At 35.6% G+C, this 16,931-nt stretch overlaps 2 protein-coding genes across 2 annotated transcripts; one reads left to right on the top strand and one right to left on the bottom strand.

The window, feature by feature from the left end:
• The first annotated feature begins 588 nt into the window (after nt 1-588).
• On the top strand, nt 589-6,690 carry LOC113742350 (aspartyl protease APCB1). Its single transcript, XM_027270180.2, has 10 exons — nt 589-1,341; nt 2,501-2,618; nt 2,857-3,083; nt 3,166-3,405; nt 4,179-4,326; nt 4,410-4,495; nt 5,283-5,397; nt 5,480-5,552; nt 6,187-6,300; nt 6,392-6,690. The coding sequence occupies exons 1-9, from the start codon at nt 755-757 to the stop codon at nt 6,297-6,299; spliced, it is 1,707 nt and encodes a 568-aa protein (XP_027125981.2). The 5' UTR covers nt 589-754; the 3' UTR covers nt 6,300; nt 6,392-6,690.
• Nucleotides 6,691-8,499: 1,809 nt separating this feature from the next.
• LOC113742556 (uncharacterized) lies at nt 8,500-16,007 on the bottom strand. Its single transcript, XM_027270416.2, has 12 exons — nt 15,463-16,007; nt 13,476-13,722; nt 12,790-12,902; nt 12,328-12,407; nt 12,062-12,203; nt 11,830-11,910; nt 10,968-11,072; nt 10,653-10,835; nt 9,755-9,847; nt 9,261-9,400; nt 9,114-9,180; nt 8,500-8,746 (listed from the first exon to the last, which is right to left on the bottom strand). The coding sequence occupies exons 1-12, from the start codon at nt 15,853-15,855 to the stop codon at nt 8,627-8,629; spliced, it is 1,764 nt and encodes a 587-aa protein (XP_027126217.1). The 5' UTR covers nt 15,856-16,007; the 3' UTR covers nt 8,500-8,626.
• Nucleotides 16,008-16,931: the final 924 nt, after the last annotated feature.

The raw sequence follows: 16,931 nt of genomic DNA, 5'->3' as shown, positions 1-16,931 counted from the left end.
TATTTCGGAGAAATATTTACCTCCACAATAGGCCTTTAGAACAATAGGCTTCTCTCTTTTTTTTTTAATAGGTTAGACATAATTAATAAATAACCATTTGGGAGAAATACGTACAGTCTTGTTTGGATTGAAATTTTCCACACAAAAAAATTATTTATGTTTTTCATCACCGTATTTTTCAAATATTTTTAATCTAACATAAATTAATGGTTTTGTTTAGATTGCATTTTTCTATATTTTTTATAAAAAAATTTTTATAACGATTTGATATATATAAGATAAATAGTAATTGTTAAATATATTCACAAAACATGTAATATTTTCAAAAAAAAATTACAATCCAAATACACGCTAAAATTACATGTATAAACGAACCTCATCAAAGCTACTAATATATGACATTGCTAATAAAGCCAAATTCTAAAAAGTACAAAACCATGAAGACACCCTTCCCTGTATCATTACCGACTCTGCAAGTTTTGACTTGGTAAACCATTATCCCAGTTGACTGGAACACTACTGGTATTAGTTTAGAAAAAGACTGTCAAGTTACTCTGCACATTACTAAAGAAAGCAGAAGACTTTACTTAGAGTCCTCGTCACGCTTCGGCCTTCGGGGATATGGAAGAGTAGATTCATAGCCAGAAGCCTCTTCCTTCCCTCGGTCTTCTTCATCCTATCATCTTCTCTGCAGTTTTCACTCTCCTACAAGTCCTAATATACTTCTTCTTCCAAAAAAACACAGGAAAAAAGTATGGAAGAGACCGAGGAGTCTCCACGACTGAAAGGGATTGTTATAATCACACTACCTCCTGCAGATAATCCATCTTTAGGCAAAACTATAACTGCTTTTACACTGACTGATGAATCACAATTTCAACCACCATCGAACCACCACCAAAACCAAATAGAGCCGCCATCACAGCCTTCACAATCACAAGAGGACAGCCAGAGCACTCATGCTCAGATACCTTTTTCATTGAAAAGATTTCTCTTTTATATTCCAATACCACTTTTTGGGCTTGTATTTATGTCTTTGATTGCTTTATCTTATTGGGTTTCTTTCTCTCAAGAGACCCTTTACGAATTACGTGAAATAGATGACGATCAGAAGTCAAACACTATTATATTCCCTTTGTTTCCTAAGGGGGGAATTGGTGGTAGTTTGCAGGGAGAATTTGAGATTAAGCTTGGGAGATTTGTTGGATCGAATTCCAAGATTGGTAAAATAAGATTGAGTGATGGTTTGAGTCAAAGAAAGTCTCTAAAATCTATGATTGCTGAGTCTAAGATTGATTCGACTGCTGTTTTGCCTCTCAAGGGCAACATTTATCCGGATGGGTAACATTCTTTTTCTACTGAAAGCTTAATTCCACTAGATATGTTCCTTCTTCATTCTATTTTGTATGAGATTATCTTATCGAGTGCATAATGTGTACGCACATCTGATGCTCTTTAAGGTGATTTCTGATTTTGTTATTATGAAGTTTTTGGTGTTAAGGTCCTTAAGTCTGTCTTGCTTATCTGGTCACATAGTTGAAGGACATTTACGTTAGACAAATTAGAGATTGGAGATCAAACATACAGTTGGCTAGGCTACCTTGTCAGTGACTCGAGAATTATGGAAGGGGAGCTGGTTGACCACCTTAGATTAACTTTCGTTGGTATTGATGCTTACTAGAATTAAGAGATTTGATTGAGGCAAGTTGTCATAATGGATGCAAGCCAATAAAGAAAACATTACCACAAGTCAATTTAAGGTACTTATTGTTTGTAAATAACTCCCCAAGAATTAGTTTTTTTCCTCCTTTTATAGGTTCCCCGAAGATTTACATGTTGAATGATATTATTGTATACCTTGCTCAAGGAGTCAAGGAGGTGTGTGTATTTGTTAAATGCAATTGGTGTTACTAGTAAAGCGTGGAGTTTAAGATAGATTTTATTCTCAATTTGAAACTAGCTTCTTATGCTTACATGTGCTTTTAATGTGTTGAGTGCCATTAGTCTACTAGGACATGTTTGTCCATAAATAACTTTTGTCGTTTTTTTTTTGTCTGGGTGAAGGCCTTAGTCTTATCATTGCAGCCCCTGTGGCATATGCATATAAAAGCAATTATACTGTCAAGAGAAGCTCTTGGATTCTGGGATCTGAGTTATTAGTTTTAGCAGATAAACACGTTGGTGAAATTCTCCACATTGTTGCACTCTTTCTGCACATGAATAGTTACTTACCTTTTCCTATTGTCCTGAACAATTGCAACTGACAATACTTGATTATTTAATAGGATAAAGTTCTTTAGTAAATATAGGGGAATGATAATTGATGTTTAAGTAACTAAGTGAGTTGCTGAATTTTTAGGATGACTGCTATGAGTTCAATATTGTTAATGTGCATGTGGCTTCTCCCGCTGTCGGAAGATATCTCAGTACTTTGTTTATAACCCCATGTGCTTGGCAAGTTTGTGTGTCAGATGTCAGTGACTTAGGTTTATTTGTACAGGTTATACTACACATATGTACTTGTGGGGACTCCCCCAAGGCCCTATTTTCTAGATATGGATACAGGCAGTGACCTGACGTGGATTCAGTGTGATGCTCCATGTACCAGTTGTGCAAAGGTGATGCTCAATATACTGCTTAATTTGGTTGAGATAATTTTCTTAGCGTCTTTGCATCTTTCATCAGGGGATGTTTTTGTGGCATTGGTGTGGGGCGGGGGGGAGGGGGGGAATTGAAGTTGCAGTTCAATAGCATCTTAGTTTCAAATCAGTAACCTCCTGAGGGCGGTGGAAAATCTGATTTTTGTCAAAACTTGGGACTAAATTCATAGGATGGTGATTATGATGATTTTTCCAGGGAGCACATCCATTTTACAAGCCCGCAGCAAACACAATCATCCGTTCAGATGACTCATACTGTGCTGAAGTTCAAATCAATCAACGAACCAACTGTGCAACTTGTCATCAATGTGATTATGAAATAGAATATGCTGATCATAGCTCCTCTATAGGTGTTCTTGCCAGGGATAAGTTTCACATGAGGAATTCAAATGGATCCATTGTCAGCTCAAATTTTGTGTTTGGGTAAAATTTTTCTCGCATCACTCTTTGACTTTTAAACTTATGTACTTATTTTATAATGGTGTATTTGTATTATGTTTCTCAGCTGTGCTTATGATCAGCAAGGCTTGCTTCTGAACTCACTCATAAAGACAGATGGAATCATAGGACTTAGCAGGGGGAAAATCAGCCTTCCTTCCCAGTTGGCTAACCAGGGTAATGTAAGAAATGTAGTAGCACATTGCCTTGCTGCTGAAGCTGGTGGTGGTGGATATATGTTCCTGGGCAATGACTTTGTGCCATACCAGCAGATAGCATGGGTGCCAATGCTTAATATCCCTTTTATGTAAGTATAAGATCTCAGAAGTACCAATCATTTTATTTATATATTTATTTTGGTTATATTTTTTGGGTCTTGATTTTGGACTCAAGACATAGTTGCTAGGATTGGTCACCATTATAGATGCACAGGAATTTACAATTAGGGTTTAGGGGTTTGAGCAATAGCAGGTCTAGTTGTATCAGTGAGAAGAGGAAAAGGAGAGGCGAAGTAAAGAGTCCATTAAAAGCATAATAATGAACAAAAAATTTGCAGTATGATCTCAGTTGAACTCTCGATTGTTCGCAAAGTTACATTGTCTTTGACAAATGAATGCTTTCTGATTGATTGAACATGAGAAAGTTAAAACTTTGAGTCATATATGCAATCAGGTCTTTGCAACCACATGTTTCATATCTCTCGATCTCACCATGTCACTGGATGTACATTAGGACTTTTTCTGATATATTTTCTCCCGTTTTTGGTTTATCAATTGTGAAACTAAAAGAAGCAGAACATTAAGCAAGATAACAAATGAAGAGAAAACACATTGTTTGTCAATGACAATGGGGAACGTGATTGTTGATAGATGGAAGAAGAGGAATCACAAAGGTAAATCCCGTTAACCTGGGATAATGGAAACATGGGTTGACATAAACATAACATTGGTTTGACAAATTACCTCTTAAGTGCCCTTAGAGTTTTGTAATGATTATTTTTACATTTCAGCTTCTTGATTCTTCATAATTCTTAAGAGGCATTTTTTTATTCTATCCTAATACTTGCCTTTTCATGTTCAGAACTTCTTATCACACAGCACTGACAAAAATTACCTATGGAGGCAAAGGGCTTAGCTCAGGTGGTATCAATGATGAAGTTGTACTTTTTGACAGTGGTAGTTCGTATACATACTTCCCAAAACGAGCATACAATGAATTAGTTGCCGAAGTAAGTTGCATGAAAATTGATTCATGTAAGCTTGCTCTCTGCATGTTACTATAGCTGTTTTGTAACAAATTTCTTTATTGTAGCTTGAAGGTACTTTTGGTGAAAGCCTCATCCAGGATGCATCAGATAATACATTACCCGTTTGTTGGCACATTAAGTTCCCAGTAAGGTATGGTAGCAGAAAAGTAATTGTTCTGGGCTGAATTTATCATGGATTCCTTATCAGAGGTATTATTTGAAAATGGAATTTATTGTTGTGAAGAATTTTTACTGTGGTGAAGATGGCAAGCAAAATGGATGCCACCTATCAATTTAGCTCTTCCTCATTGACAGCAAGAGAAGGGGTCATCCATCCCAAATTTTCTTCTATTGCTTACCACTGTTGACATTTATGGCTTAATGGATAGACTCAAATAGGTAAAATATTTAGAAATTGCACTGGTGTAAAGATGGAAAACTAGAAATATAACTAGATGGAACCCATTGAAGCTTGAACTGAAGCATGGGGCTAGGGTATGGGTAGTGATGAAGTATTTTCAGCCTTTATAGCTGATCTACTATATCTGCTTTTCTCCTGCATGTAGGATAAATACAAATAGCAATAGAAAAGGATTTGGTCTTACTTCAGGCACAGAATGCTGCAATCTGCATGTTACTATGTTACAAGTTTTTGTATGCTATTTGTCATTTCTTTACTTTTCATCAAAAGTGAAGAAAGTGTATATAATCACATTTGGATAATATTCTTGGTTTAGATGTCCGTTTGTTTAAACTAGCATGAGCATGATTAAAAAGTTCCTGTGGAATTCGTATGTACATAAGAAGACCAATACATTTTTCAGCTGTGGACATGACTAATAGGGAAACGTGTGGTTTATTGGGCATATTAGGGGTACCTGTAGGATGATTCACATTCACGAAGATGCTACATACTCTTTGTTAATCTTTTCTTACAGCTCTGTGGCAGATATAAGACATATTGTCAAACCTCTAGGCCTTCATTTTCGAAGCAAGTGGTGGATTAAATCCACAAAACTTCAGATTCCTCCAGAAGGTTACTTGGTCATAAATGTAAGGGCTTCAAATCAAATTTTGTTGTCCTGTTTTCTCTCTAGATGACATTTAATGAAATATAAGCAAATTTCCGTTGTAGAACAAAGGTAACATATGCTTGGGTATTCTTGATGGAAGTGAGGTACAGCATGGATCTTCTCTAATACTTGGAGGTAAGTTTCATTCGTACATAAGCTCTTATGGTAATTTTGTTCTCTACAACTGAGGTTAGCCTGAAGCTAGATTTGAAGAATAGAAACAGGGGATAATTCTTGGACAGGAAAAAGGATGGCTTTGGTTTCTAATATTGGTTTGATTTATTTGTTACAATGACTGAATGACCTACGACCGCAGTCATTAGGTCTGTTTGGATTGTGAATTATTAGAAATTTTTTTACTGTAGCACAGCAAATAAATTTGGGAAAATAAAGCCCAATCCAAACAAACCCATTGAAACTGGAACCTACAGAATGTCAAATACTAAAGCCTGTTTGTCTAAGTTGGCATATCTGTCTATTTTTGTTTTCAGTTGTAATGCAGGGAGGACTTCTAGTAAGGCAATTGAAAGTCTGAGTTAGTTAGTAAGGGGCGATGTCAAATACTAAAGCCTTTTGTTCTAAGCTGGCATATCTGTCTATTTTTGTTTTCAGTTGGAATGGGGGTAGGACTCCTAGTAAGGCAATTGAAAGTCTGAGTTAGTTAGTAAAGGGCTCTTTATTCTCTGCTTAAAATCATTCAATTTTCTTGTTTGTTGTCTCTTATCCCTTTATTCTGTCAACAAATGAAATTCTTTCTTGGTCTATGCAGATATCTCCTTACGCGGTCAATTGTTTGTATATGACAATGTGAATCAGAAAATTGGGTGGATAAAGTCAGATTGTTCCAGGCCAAAAAGATTTGAAAGACTACCATTTTCTTGAGGTATGATCCCTAGTTCATTTCTATTGTTTCCTTTCAAAATTTTTTGCATTGTTGTCTCAAGTAGATTTTGATTTTCCTTTTTCTTTTGCAGAGATATGTAGAGAGCAGGTGTCTGAGCATGGAGCTTGTGTTTAATAATCATGACTCTTTTTGTCAATTTTTGCTGAATCTTTACCACTGTATAGCAGCATCCCATTCCCTTAATTTGTTTGTATGCAATGTTGTTGAGCAATGTGTAGTCAGTCTTATATGAGGAGGTAGGAGAATGTTTAGGTGTTAACGTTAACCTCACCAGGGTGTAATGTATCAGCGCAAGAGAGGTGGTGGGCATCCTGGATAGCATGAAATAGAGATTGCCTCTGTAAGGTAAAATATGGAAACTTTTACTCATATTTTATATATATATATATATATTCTGTGTGTGTGTTTTCAAAAGAATTTTTTGTTTGTATCATAAACATTTTTTTCAATTCACTTTTTTATAATTCGAGCCATCTTTTTATCTGATATATATCACATCATAAAAAATGCTACAGTAATTTATACATTACATCACAAAACGTGCTACAATGATTTAATAGTATCACGCCATGTGTTTTATATTCATACACACTTCTAAGTTCACTAGGAGAGATGATGAAATTTCTGTTTAAGAACTAGGGTTTCTTCCATCTCCACCTACAAGAGTGGAACCTCTTGTTGTGGATGAATTTTATCAGCTAACCTGCGCCTTCGTTATTGGTGAAGAAGAACCTCGAGCAATCAAATTTTTTTTTGCCTGTGCAGTAAATTTGACTGGAATCGTGAAACTCAAAATCATGGTCCGAGGATGTTTTTATCAAAAGATGGAACCAAATTATTTGATACAATATGTTCTCAAGTTGTGTTTAATCAATTTAAAACTAGTTCAAATCTACTATCTCAAACAAATATGATTTACGTAAGAAAGCTAGGTATTTCAAATTTGGAGAGTTTGAACAAAATTATCTCTCTAAAACATTCAAAGCACTGAAGAATCTATATATGTCTAAATTAAATTAGGAAACCGGTATTTTCAAATTTTAGAAACTAAAATGTGCCTTGGATGGAAAACTTTTGCCTATGTGCCTTCAACAGAGAAAATGGGGTTGAATTAAGTATTCCAACTTTTTATGCACATTGCAATTTCTCTCCGATACAAAGGCAGAAAAACTTTGTCCCTTCCTTTGTCGATAGGGACAAAGTAGATGGTTATATAATCGAGCGCACAAACAATTCATTCTTCTTTTTCTTCAAGTACGAATTTACAATTATTAGTTTCCTGAACGACAATGTGTGGTTTTGAGATTCAAGCTTTTGAGCTCAAGTTAATTCTAAATATAGACAAATGTATAAATACATTAGATATTATTAAATGTAGGGGTATATATATATATATATCTTGTATTTTTCTCAAAAAGACAAATATAAATAAAATTAGTACTGTCTATATTCTAAAACAAAGAAATATAATTAATAAATTTATTCTAAATCATGTATGAATTTTAAAAAACAAAGAAATATAATTAAATTATTCTAAATTTTTAAATTCAAATTCAAATTCAAGTTAGCTTTCAAACCCTTAATTCACAAGATTTTAGAATTCAAGCTCTAAGTCCAACCTCCTCGATTTGCTCGAACTTAAACCCAATCGCCCAACCGAATAAACTCATGAACTCATAAAATATTTATAACTCCAAATCTCGCACCCGTAGCTCCTAAACCGTGTTCAAGGAAGTTAGAAATGAAGGCTGTCAATCCAACAACAGTCGCAATGTCTAATTTCTTGCTTCTGCCATACTAAAAAATAACACACTAGGAGCTAAGAGGAGGTCTAATAGTTCCCACTAAAAGAAAAATTCTCCTGACCGAATTTCACTAATAATAACAGGTCACCCGATCTCTCTTTTCCGACGGGGATGGGGGATGTATAGCACTTCGGGTTAATTGCATAAAACCCCACCGACTATTACCCCAGGATTTGCCCCCCTCAAAAATCACATACGCACTTCACACACTAGGCTGCAAAATTAACTCCGTCTATATCATTTAATAAGTGATCGGTATATCCTCCACCACAAAACTCATATGTGACAAAATCATCAAAAGTAGCTAAAGAGGAGAGATTCAAGATCCAAGGAAAGGAAAAACAAAAAGATTACATCAAACCACAACAGACTATTTGGAAACTGCTGCCTATAAAAATAAAAAAGAAACCCGCTAAATCTTGAAATTCAAATACAATCCCATATCTAACAAACTAATCACAGCACTAGGGTGACAAAAAATGGAACCTGGCCATGTTGCTTTAACTCGACATCATAACCTGTTCGATTGCCTGTAGTCCTTGGTTGGCGAAATACCTCACGTCAACATCTGGGTCTTCACTTAACTCAACCAGACATGGTCGGATTGTCTTCTCTACAACCTGCGTTTAAGCATTCACAATTAGATGGGAGTCACCAAGTGCAACAAGCATTAATGTGATGTTTCCTGTCTGAATTTGGCAAATTCAAGCCTCGGTTCAGTGCAAAGATAGCAAAAGAATTAGTATTAGTGATACAAAAAGCTGCTCTATGAACGGAAAAGCAGACAAATGAAGACTCTCAAACTTTCCAAAGCATTACAGGAAACCCCAATTTCAGCATAACAACATCATCAAGACGTCTCTTTCCAAAGCGCTTTCCTTTGGATATACAATAAACAAAGTAATATACTCAAAATTTCATAGCAAGAAGGCCACTGAACGTTCTGGAATCACTTAAATTAACTACAGAAGAAGAAAAACTACGTACCGGCTGATCAACTATTGGAACAAGAGACTGCAACACCTTTGCAACATTGAACTTGATATTTGGAACCCTGATATGTGATCACTTCTGAGAAGATTGACAGGAAAGTGCGTACTGTCCCTAACCAAGAATGATAATTTGAAAACTGACCTGTCCTTTGCTGTTTCCACAATCACAGGTAGGAGCTTAGAGCATGTAACTTCAGAACCCATTACAGGAGCAAGAAGCGAAATGGCATGAAGAATGGTCATTCGGTAAAGGTAATGTGGGTCATTAATCATATCCAAAACCTGATCCAAAACAGCCAAGTTAATAAGTAATACTTGTGGGAAAGTCCACCAAAAAAAAAAGAAGAAACAGGAAAAAGCTTTCATAAATAACAGCAGATAGTGAATACTCAAATAACTAGGCTTCATATCTATTCAGATGCTCTATCGCACAAAGATGTACCCTGAATATGTTGTGCTTAAACTGTGCATAGTTTCCAGAAAAAAAAAAAAGCACACACACACACACACGTGAACGCGCACACAGAGAGACAACGAGCTTACTAGCAGCTTTTGCCTCCTTTCGAAATATACAAGATATCAAGCTCTGTGCAACTTCATCAAGAAATGAATATGCAAAAATATCATAAAAGCAACCTGTGGAATAATGTGCTGCATTGCCCATTCTGGACCAAATTCTTCAGCAAGGCGCTTCACATTAGTTGCTGCTGCATCTCGAATTGAGAAAACCTATGAAGTATTAACAGCAAATCATTAATGAGTGAGAACTTCACAACAATAAGCCTCCCATACACTACATGAACAGAGAAGATCCAAATGCCACTTTTAATTTACAGCCCAGGTTGTAGAGTTTTTGAGGTTCATGCAGGGGAAGCTTAGGAAAACCTATGGACAGAATCATTGCAAATCCAGAACTAATGCTCATATAGCATCACCTAATGTAAAGAGCTAAAATTATGTACTGTGCTGAACAATCAACTAACCCTGAAGCAGGAAATAGGCAGCCTATCTCTGTTGGTTATAATAGAAAAGGTAGTGCTTGCACTAATGTGCCTAAATGATGCCTTTGAAGTTGCATTAAGTGACAAAATAATTCAAGATTCTACAGGCTTCTAATAAGCCAACTATAGAAACTAAATGTGCAATCCTACCATGTAGGGTAAATGTGCCGTAGCAGATTGCAGAGTAGTTGTCACTTCTACTAACAAGAAAAATTTTACTCTGAAGTCACATTTTCTTTAGTATACATCACTTCCCACACTGTAAATGTACCTAGGAGTCCCCAATCCGTTGTCAAAAATAAAATAAAAGTTGGCAAACAAGAAGATAACTGTCTATAGCAATAGCTAAACTAACCCTTTATTTGATCCAGGGATGGCAAAATACGACAGGAAGGGTCCTCACAAAGTACTCAAAATTTTCAGAAACATTGACAAAGAACAATACAAATGCAAGAAATACTCAAAGCTATAGATCTTTACACCAGCAACTCTTCCCATTAACATTCTCACTGGCAAAAAAGAACTCTACACACCTTGTCTTTCAACCATTGCATGCACAGTGCACCAAGCTTATCATCAAAAAAGCCAACACCCAACTGACTAGCCAATAAAGGTATGTACTCGATAATTGCAAGTCGAACTCTCCAATGTCTATCTTCGGCAAGCTCAACAATAGCCGGTAGGAGGGACTGGGAAAGCAGATCTATTCCAATAACCTGCATCATTAGGCAATTTGCACTTCTAATTGAAATTGAACTCGTCAAGGACAAGAACTAGAAACGCGAAACTTGGGAAGGACTTGCAGCAAAAGTTATAAACAGATAATAATTGTAAGCAAGCAACTAGACCTGGTTCACTTGATCAAGCTTGCTAATAATGTTTAGTCGAACATCAGGGAACTCATCCTTCAGAAGTGAAAGAAATATAGGCAGAAGCTGCTCTATAGTTGCATCCTGAAACAATCAAAAGAGAGAAGACACATATTGAAGGGTAAGTGAGAAGAGAAATTAAATACAGTCAAAAAGTTTATTTGAAGAAAATTGTAACAGTAATCATTACAAACAAATTTGTAGATTGTCGAACATCTAGTGCATATTATGAACAAGCTATCCACAGGAGATACAGGATAAACAAAAACTAGAAACACTGGCAGGATTAGATACTTTTCCACAATCCTTGAGTGCTCAGGAAGATAAACCGACAAGGTACTTAAACAGTTTGATTGTCCACAGCGCTAAAATGGAACTTTAAGGATCTATGAGGCTCAACTAGTATCACATATGGTCATATCTTGATAAGCAAAGAGAGTCCCTTGACAAACTCGTTGTGAGAAGCCAACTAAATAAGCATCGATGACTTCCATGAATCACCATTTTCGTTAAAATAGTTACACACAAGGATAAAATAAGACTTGAATAGAGTCGTTTAAACAACAATAATTGAAACTGAAAGTATTAATTGATATGAACTGATCAAGATGATTTTAAAAGTTGCACTGGAAATCAGAAACTCTTAACAAGTTTTCATCCCAGAAAGGCAATAATGTATTGTAAATAAATTTATTAATCATGTGATAAGAATATAAATTACCAAACACATAAACATACAAACGTTTTGGATTAGCCCTAAAAAATTGGAACTTTCAAGCTAACAATAGCAACACAGGAAACCAAAACGATGCAAACATTTTAGAGCGAAAACAAATTCTACCTTTCCTAAAACAGGAGCCATTCCCATTATGACTGAGGCCAAAGCAGAACGAACATGCTGGGATGAGTCTGAAGATAATTCCTGCAAACGAAAGAAAAAGTTAATTGCTCATTCTCCAGTCTTTAGATACAGAAATAAATTGCTATAAAAAGCTACATAGTCCAGCCAAAAAATTTAACAGCAGCACAGAAATGGAGGGAAAGCAAAATTAGAATTCCAGTAACTTCTATACCTTCACACAGGGTAAGACATGCTGAACTGCAAGCTCAGGGCTTAATATTCGGCAGAATTTTGTTACTTTTCCAGCAGCAGCTATGCGAACTTCAGCCTCATTGTCACGAAGTAACCGAACATATGCAGGAACCAAATCCGTTCTTAACAATAACAGAGATCACAGATGAGCAAGAATAAAAAAACCATATCACTTAACTGCAAGATAGAGAATATAGCAACAATGTTTTAACGATTTGTATAATGGCTAATGTAAGCAACTTCTACCTTGTGGCCTCTGGCCCCACTGCTTCGCAGAGCTCATAGAGTTGGTTGGCAACCATGTAACGAACTCGCCAAGACTTGTCCTGTTATTGAAGTAGCTAGAAAATCAATTAGAACAAATCCAATAATAGGTTGTGATACTATAAAAAATGCTACTACAAAGATCCAATCACATTAAAAACAACTATTACCACCAAAGATGAGTAGGAAAGAAAATGAACAAAATTTCATTAGCAATAAAAACAGTAACCAGGAATTGATATACTTAGTACCAACTTAAGGCAAAAGTGAATAACTTTAGAAACTTGTCAAATTTCACTGAAAGTAAATAACACATTTCAAAGCCACCCAAAAACTAAAATAGTATGGATAAACATCCATAAGGTAAGGACCTAATAAAACACTATAAGCAAGCTTAGACTAGCAAAGGCTTTTTGTAGAATATATATTTAAAACTGGACCTACCTGTGAGAAATTAACTATAACCGGAAGAATATGTGCCACACAATCTTGAGGCTCCAGGTGCTTCCCAAGAGCTGCACAATCTTCAACAGCCAATAATCGCACAGAATCTTGATCTGAAATAGAAAAAATGACCTTCTTAGCTGGGTAATATTCGTTAAAGAACAGATTTATTTGTTTACACTGATATTTTATTCATAGCGAGAATGGTCCAATAAGCAACCACAGGCACAATGACTGCTTTACCTTAAGAGTATATCAGTCATTACCTTAAGAGTATATCAGTATATTAGCCAACAAATTCATTGATCCATTAGACCTCCAAACTAATGGTAAACATTGAAAAGGGCCAGACATAGGTTACTCATTGTATTTACGTCCAAATATCAACTATTGGCGGTCACTTTCAAATACAAAGTGAAACATGGCTCCAACTGTATAAACTTTTTGTTAAGATAAAAATCAAAGTCAAATTACTGAAGCATGTTACACCGGCATAGGATTTGATGGGCAGTTATTTTTTCCTTAAGAGTATGTCATACTTCAAATAACGATAAGAGCAAAGAAAAGAGAGAAGGAAAAGCGGCACATACAACTAAACCAAAGAAACAAATTTTATTGTTAAATGGCAAGTGTGTCACAATCAAATTAGCATCTATCTGATAGAAAAGTTGTAGATAAAAAAATACCATCTTGAGTCAGATCCTCGAACATTGACATTATGTCAGTCTTCAAATGAGCTGGTTCAACGGTAGCAGCAAACTTTCCTAGATTTGTTGCAGCTGCTCTCCTCACCATGGGCATGTCATCTTGACACAACTGACTGTATATAGTCCTTAATTCATTTCTCAATGTCTCTGAGGCTGAGGGATAAGCAATATGGAACAATCCACAAGAAGAAACTCGAGCTGTAAACCACTCACCCGCAGCTAGTCTCTATATGCGGAATTATATCAGCAAAGGTATATCATATATCATTTTGATTACATATGCTCAAATTTTTCATACATATAAGTTAATATGACTACATGGTACAAGTATTACAAAGAAAATAAAAATAAAGAAATTCAAGCAACAGAGAAGCTACATACTGTGTGGTAAAACTAAAAGGAAAACTCAAATAGGCTTTATTTAGCGGATGCTACATGGCAACAAAAACGTGTAAAAGCAAAATGCCGAACAATTTCACATGACACATGCAGAAAACAGGTGTGCCATCCAACGTTCACGACATCCACAACTGCAAGTCTCTGAAAACTCAGCAGGCACTAAGAGGATAAGAACAGACTACTGTTCACTCTGCACCAAGTTTCAAGGAAGCAAATGCTTTAACACGTCAAACCATGAGATTACCTCAGTTTGCATTTTTTGGTCATCAGAAGCTCCAAAATAACTAAATTTTCCAGAATCTATGCTTTAGTTAATTTTTTTCCTCGTAAGTCAAACTATATTATCGATTACCCAGTTTGTCATCACACAGTCTAAAGGTAAGCAAAATATGAAAGTACTATAACTGATATCCATCCACAGAACTACACAATCTGAAGTAGATTGCCTACTCAAATAAACCTATCAGTATCATCATCCAATTTTATTAAGTAACTTCTAATATTGAGGGAGAGATAACCGTGACTAATTGGTAGCCAAGAAACCATTATTCATATTCAAATACTAAATAAACACATTTCAGCACCTACTATCCATGCTTATCAGTGGGCAGTGGGCAGAGGACAGTGCAATAGCTTTCATATCAGCTTACACCCAAAGATAAATACCCAATATAGCATAACGTTCATTGAAGTAAATTTTAACTTCAATTCTAGTTAGAAAATGTAAATGAGTCAAGTTAAAACAGTTCAAGTGGCACTATATCAGTTTCGTTCATTTGAAGCTATGTAAAACATGATCCATCAAGTGTACATTCTATGCAGCAAAGAAATGGAAATGTATCCATACATAACATCCCGAACTTATACAAGTGAGAAGAATCTCGAATGCAGTACTTCACATTTCAAACACTCCAAGTAACGCTCACTCCAACATCTCTCTATGAACCTGAGAATAAATCTAATATAATCTCTTCTATGTCTCCCCCAGCACACGAATAACATGATCTAAAACGCCATTGCTGATATCTGTCCAAGTTATAATTGTAAACCGGTCATGTGTTAAAGATTTTGTATGCACCATCTCCAGATGCTAAATGCATTAAATTACCAGATACATGGCAACTTTTCATGCATGTAGGAAATAAATGCTCATTAACTAGTACTTGCAAACCAACCAAAATACTAAACTAAATGACAACGGAACATTTTAATGCACATATCAAAGAAATATGTATTTCATTAACACTCAAATGAGTCCAAATTAAGCCGTGATGCTTGCAAAATCAGCTGATACCATACACCTCACTTTCTATTTCCTACCTTCAATTTGCAGTGCATCATATTAATCTGTCAAACAACAAATCACATTTTCCCAGCCAAATCACATTCAGAATCTATGCCTATCAACCAAATTTGCAGCTTTTTAAATCTTATGGTGCTAACATTAACTTTTCCAAGCACAATTCCTCCTAGCTCAAATTTCGCAAGCAACAAATAGGAAGAATCCAAATCTATCCTTTTTTTTTTTCCTCTTTTGATAAAAAAGAGATACTTGATCGGAGCTTACCTTCACGAGAGGAATAAAAAACTCGAGCAAATCAGCTTCCCTCATTTGAGATCCAATTCGACACAAAGATTCCACAGCTTTATCCCTGACACACGTCTCTTCAACGCTACAAAGCCCTTCCAGAGGCGGAAGCAACACATTAGCATGCTCTACACCGCCAACGTACGGTACAAAAACTCCTAATTCTTCCGCCATGGCCAGCAACACCTCGTCGTCATCGTCATTATTCTCGCTGAGAAACGGAATCAACTCTTTCCGCGTCCTCTCCTCTCCGAGGGCTCGCGCAATCGTCGAGAGTCGGCGGATCGAGTTTAACCGGAGCTGAATGTCTTCGTTCTTCAATTCGTCGATTAATACCGCAATTGGATACAATGGCTCGTCGATCATCGCCATGGTAATTCTGATTCCAATTCCAATTCCACTTCTGTGTTGGAAATGCACAAATTGTTAACGAGATTAGATCAAAGTTTCGACTTTGGAAGAAATGAATTAGGGTTTATGGGAAACGTGAAAAGTCAAAATTGAAATATGAAGGCTCAAAATTTTCTAATTTTTGTGAGTTTTGAACTTTTCTGGAGCACAATTGGGGCTGAAGAAATGAAGAATTTTACTGAGAAGTGCTTAGGGCGTGTTTGGCTCTGTCAGGTATTTCGCGGTTTTTCCTTTTTCTTTTCTTTGTTTTTGTTTGAAAAGGAGACTCTCTGTTGCTATCCAAAAAAAAAAAAAAAAAAATTCAATCCGTTAATAATTTGATTAATAGTAATTTTATATTAATTAACCTGTCTTCATATTTTTCCGATTTTTTTGCAAAAAAATTGTAAGTTAAAATTCAAAAAGCTGTTATTTAGCAGCATCTGAATTTAACTTATTTTCAGCTTTAAAATTTTAAAAAGTGAATAAAAAAGTAACAATAAAAGCATGAGATCAGAGTTCAGAACAGGTTGCACTTGAAAATTGGAGTCAGCTTTATTGCTTTGGTCTTCAACACAAGAAGACTTGAAAACTTGCCATGAAATTTCTTGAAAGTAAAAAGTATTTTTGATTTGAACCAAGATTCACTACTTTTGGTCTTCTTTAATAATATGTTTTTCAGTGCACTTTTTAATAGTCCTTAGATTGTTTCCACTATCCCCATTATATTTTTGACTTTCGAGCATAAATGTCTTCTTCATTCTTTGTCGTAAAAGAAAACAAAATTCCAATCCATACAACATTCTTTTAAGACATAATAATCTCCTTCCACATTCTCCTAATTTTAGCATAGAAAATTTTGAGCTATTAACCAAAGCAGGATGAAGATTAAATCATTTGTGCCCACTGTCCCTCTCAAATAAACTGATCAGTTCTTTAAGCATAGTTCTGCAAGCAGGGACTCGTAGGATTTGCTTTTGTAAATAATGCAGGGCTAATATTCCACAAAGCAAATAACTCGACCATATTTCATAGTGAGAACTTAGAATGGAGCTTCT

This window comes from Coffea arabica, chromosome 4e, assembly GCF_036785885.1.
Source record: "Coffea arabica cultivar ET-39 chromosome 4e, Coffea Arabica ET-39 HiFi, whole genome shotgun sequence".
Lineage (NCBI taxonomy): Eukaryota > Viridiplantae > Streptophyta > Magnoliopsida > Gentianales > Rubiaceae > Coffea > Coffea arabica.
This window is presented reverse-complemented; position numbering and strand designations above follow the sequence as displayed.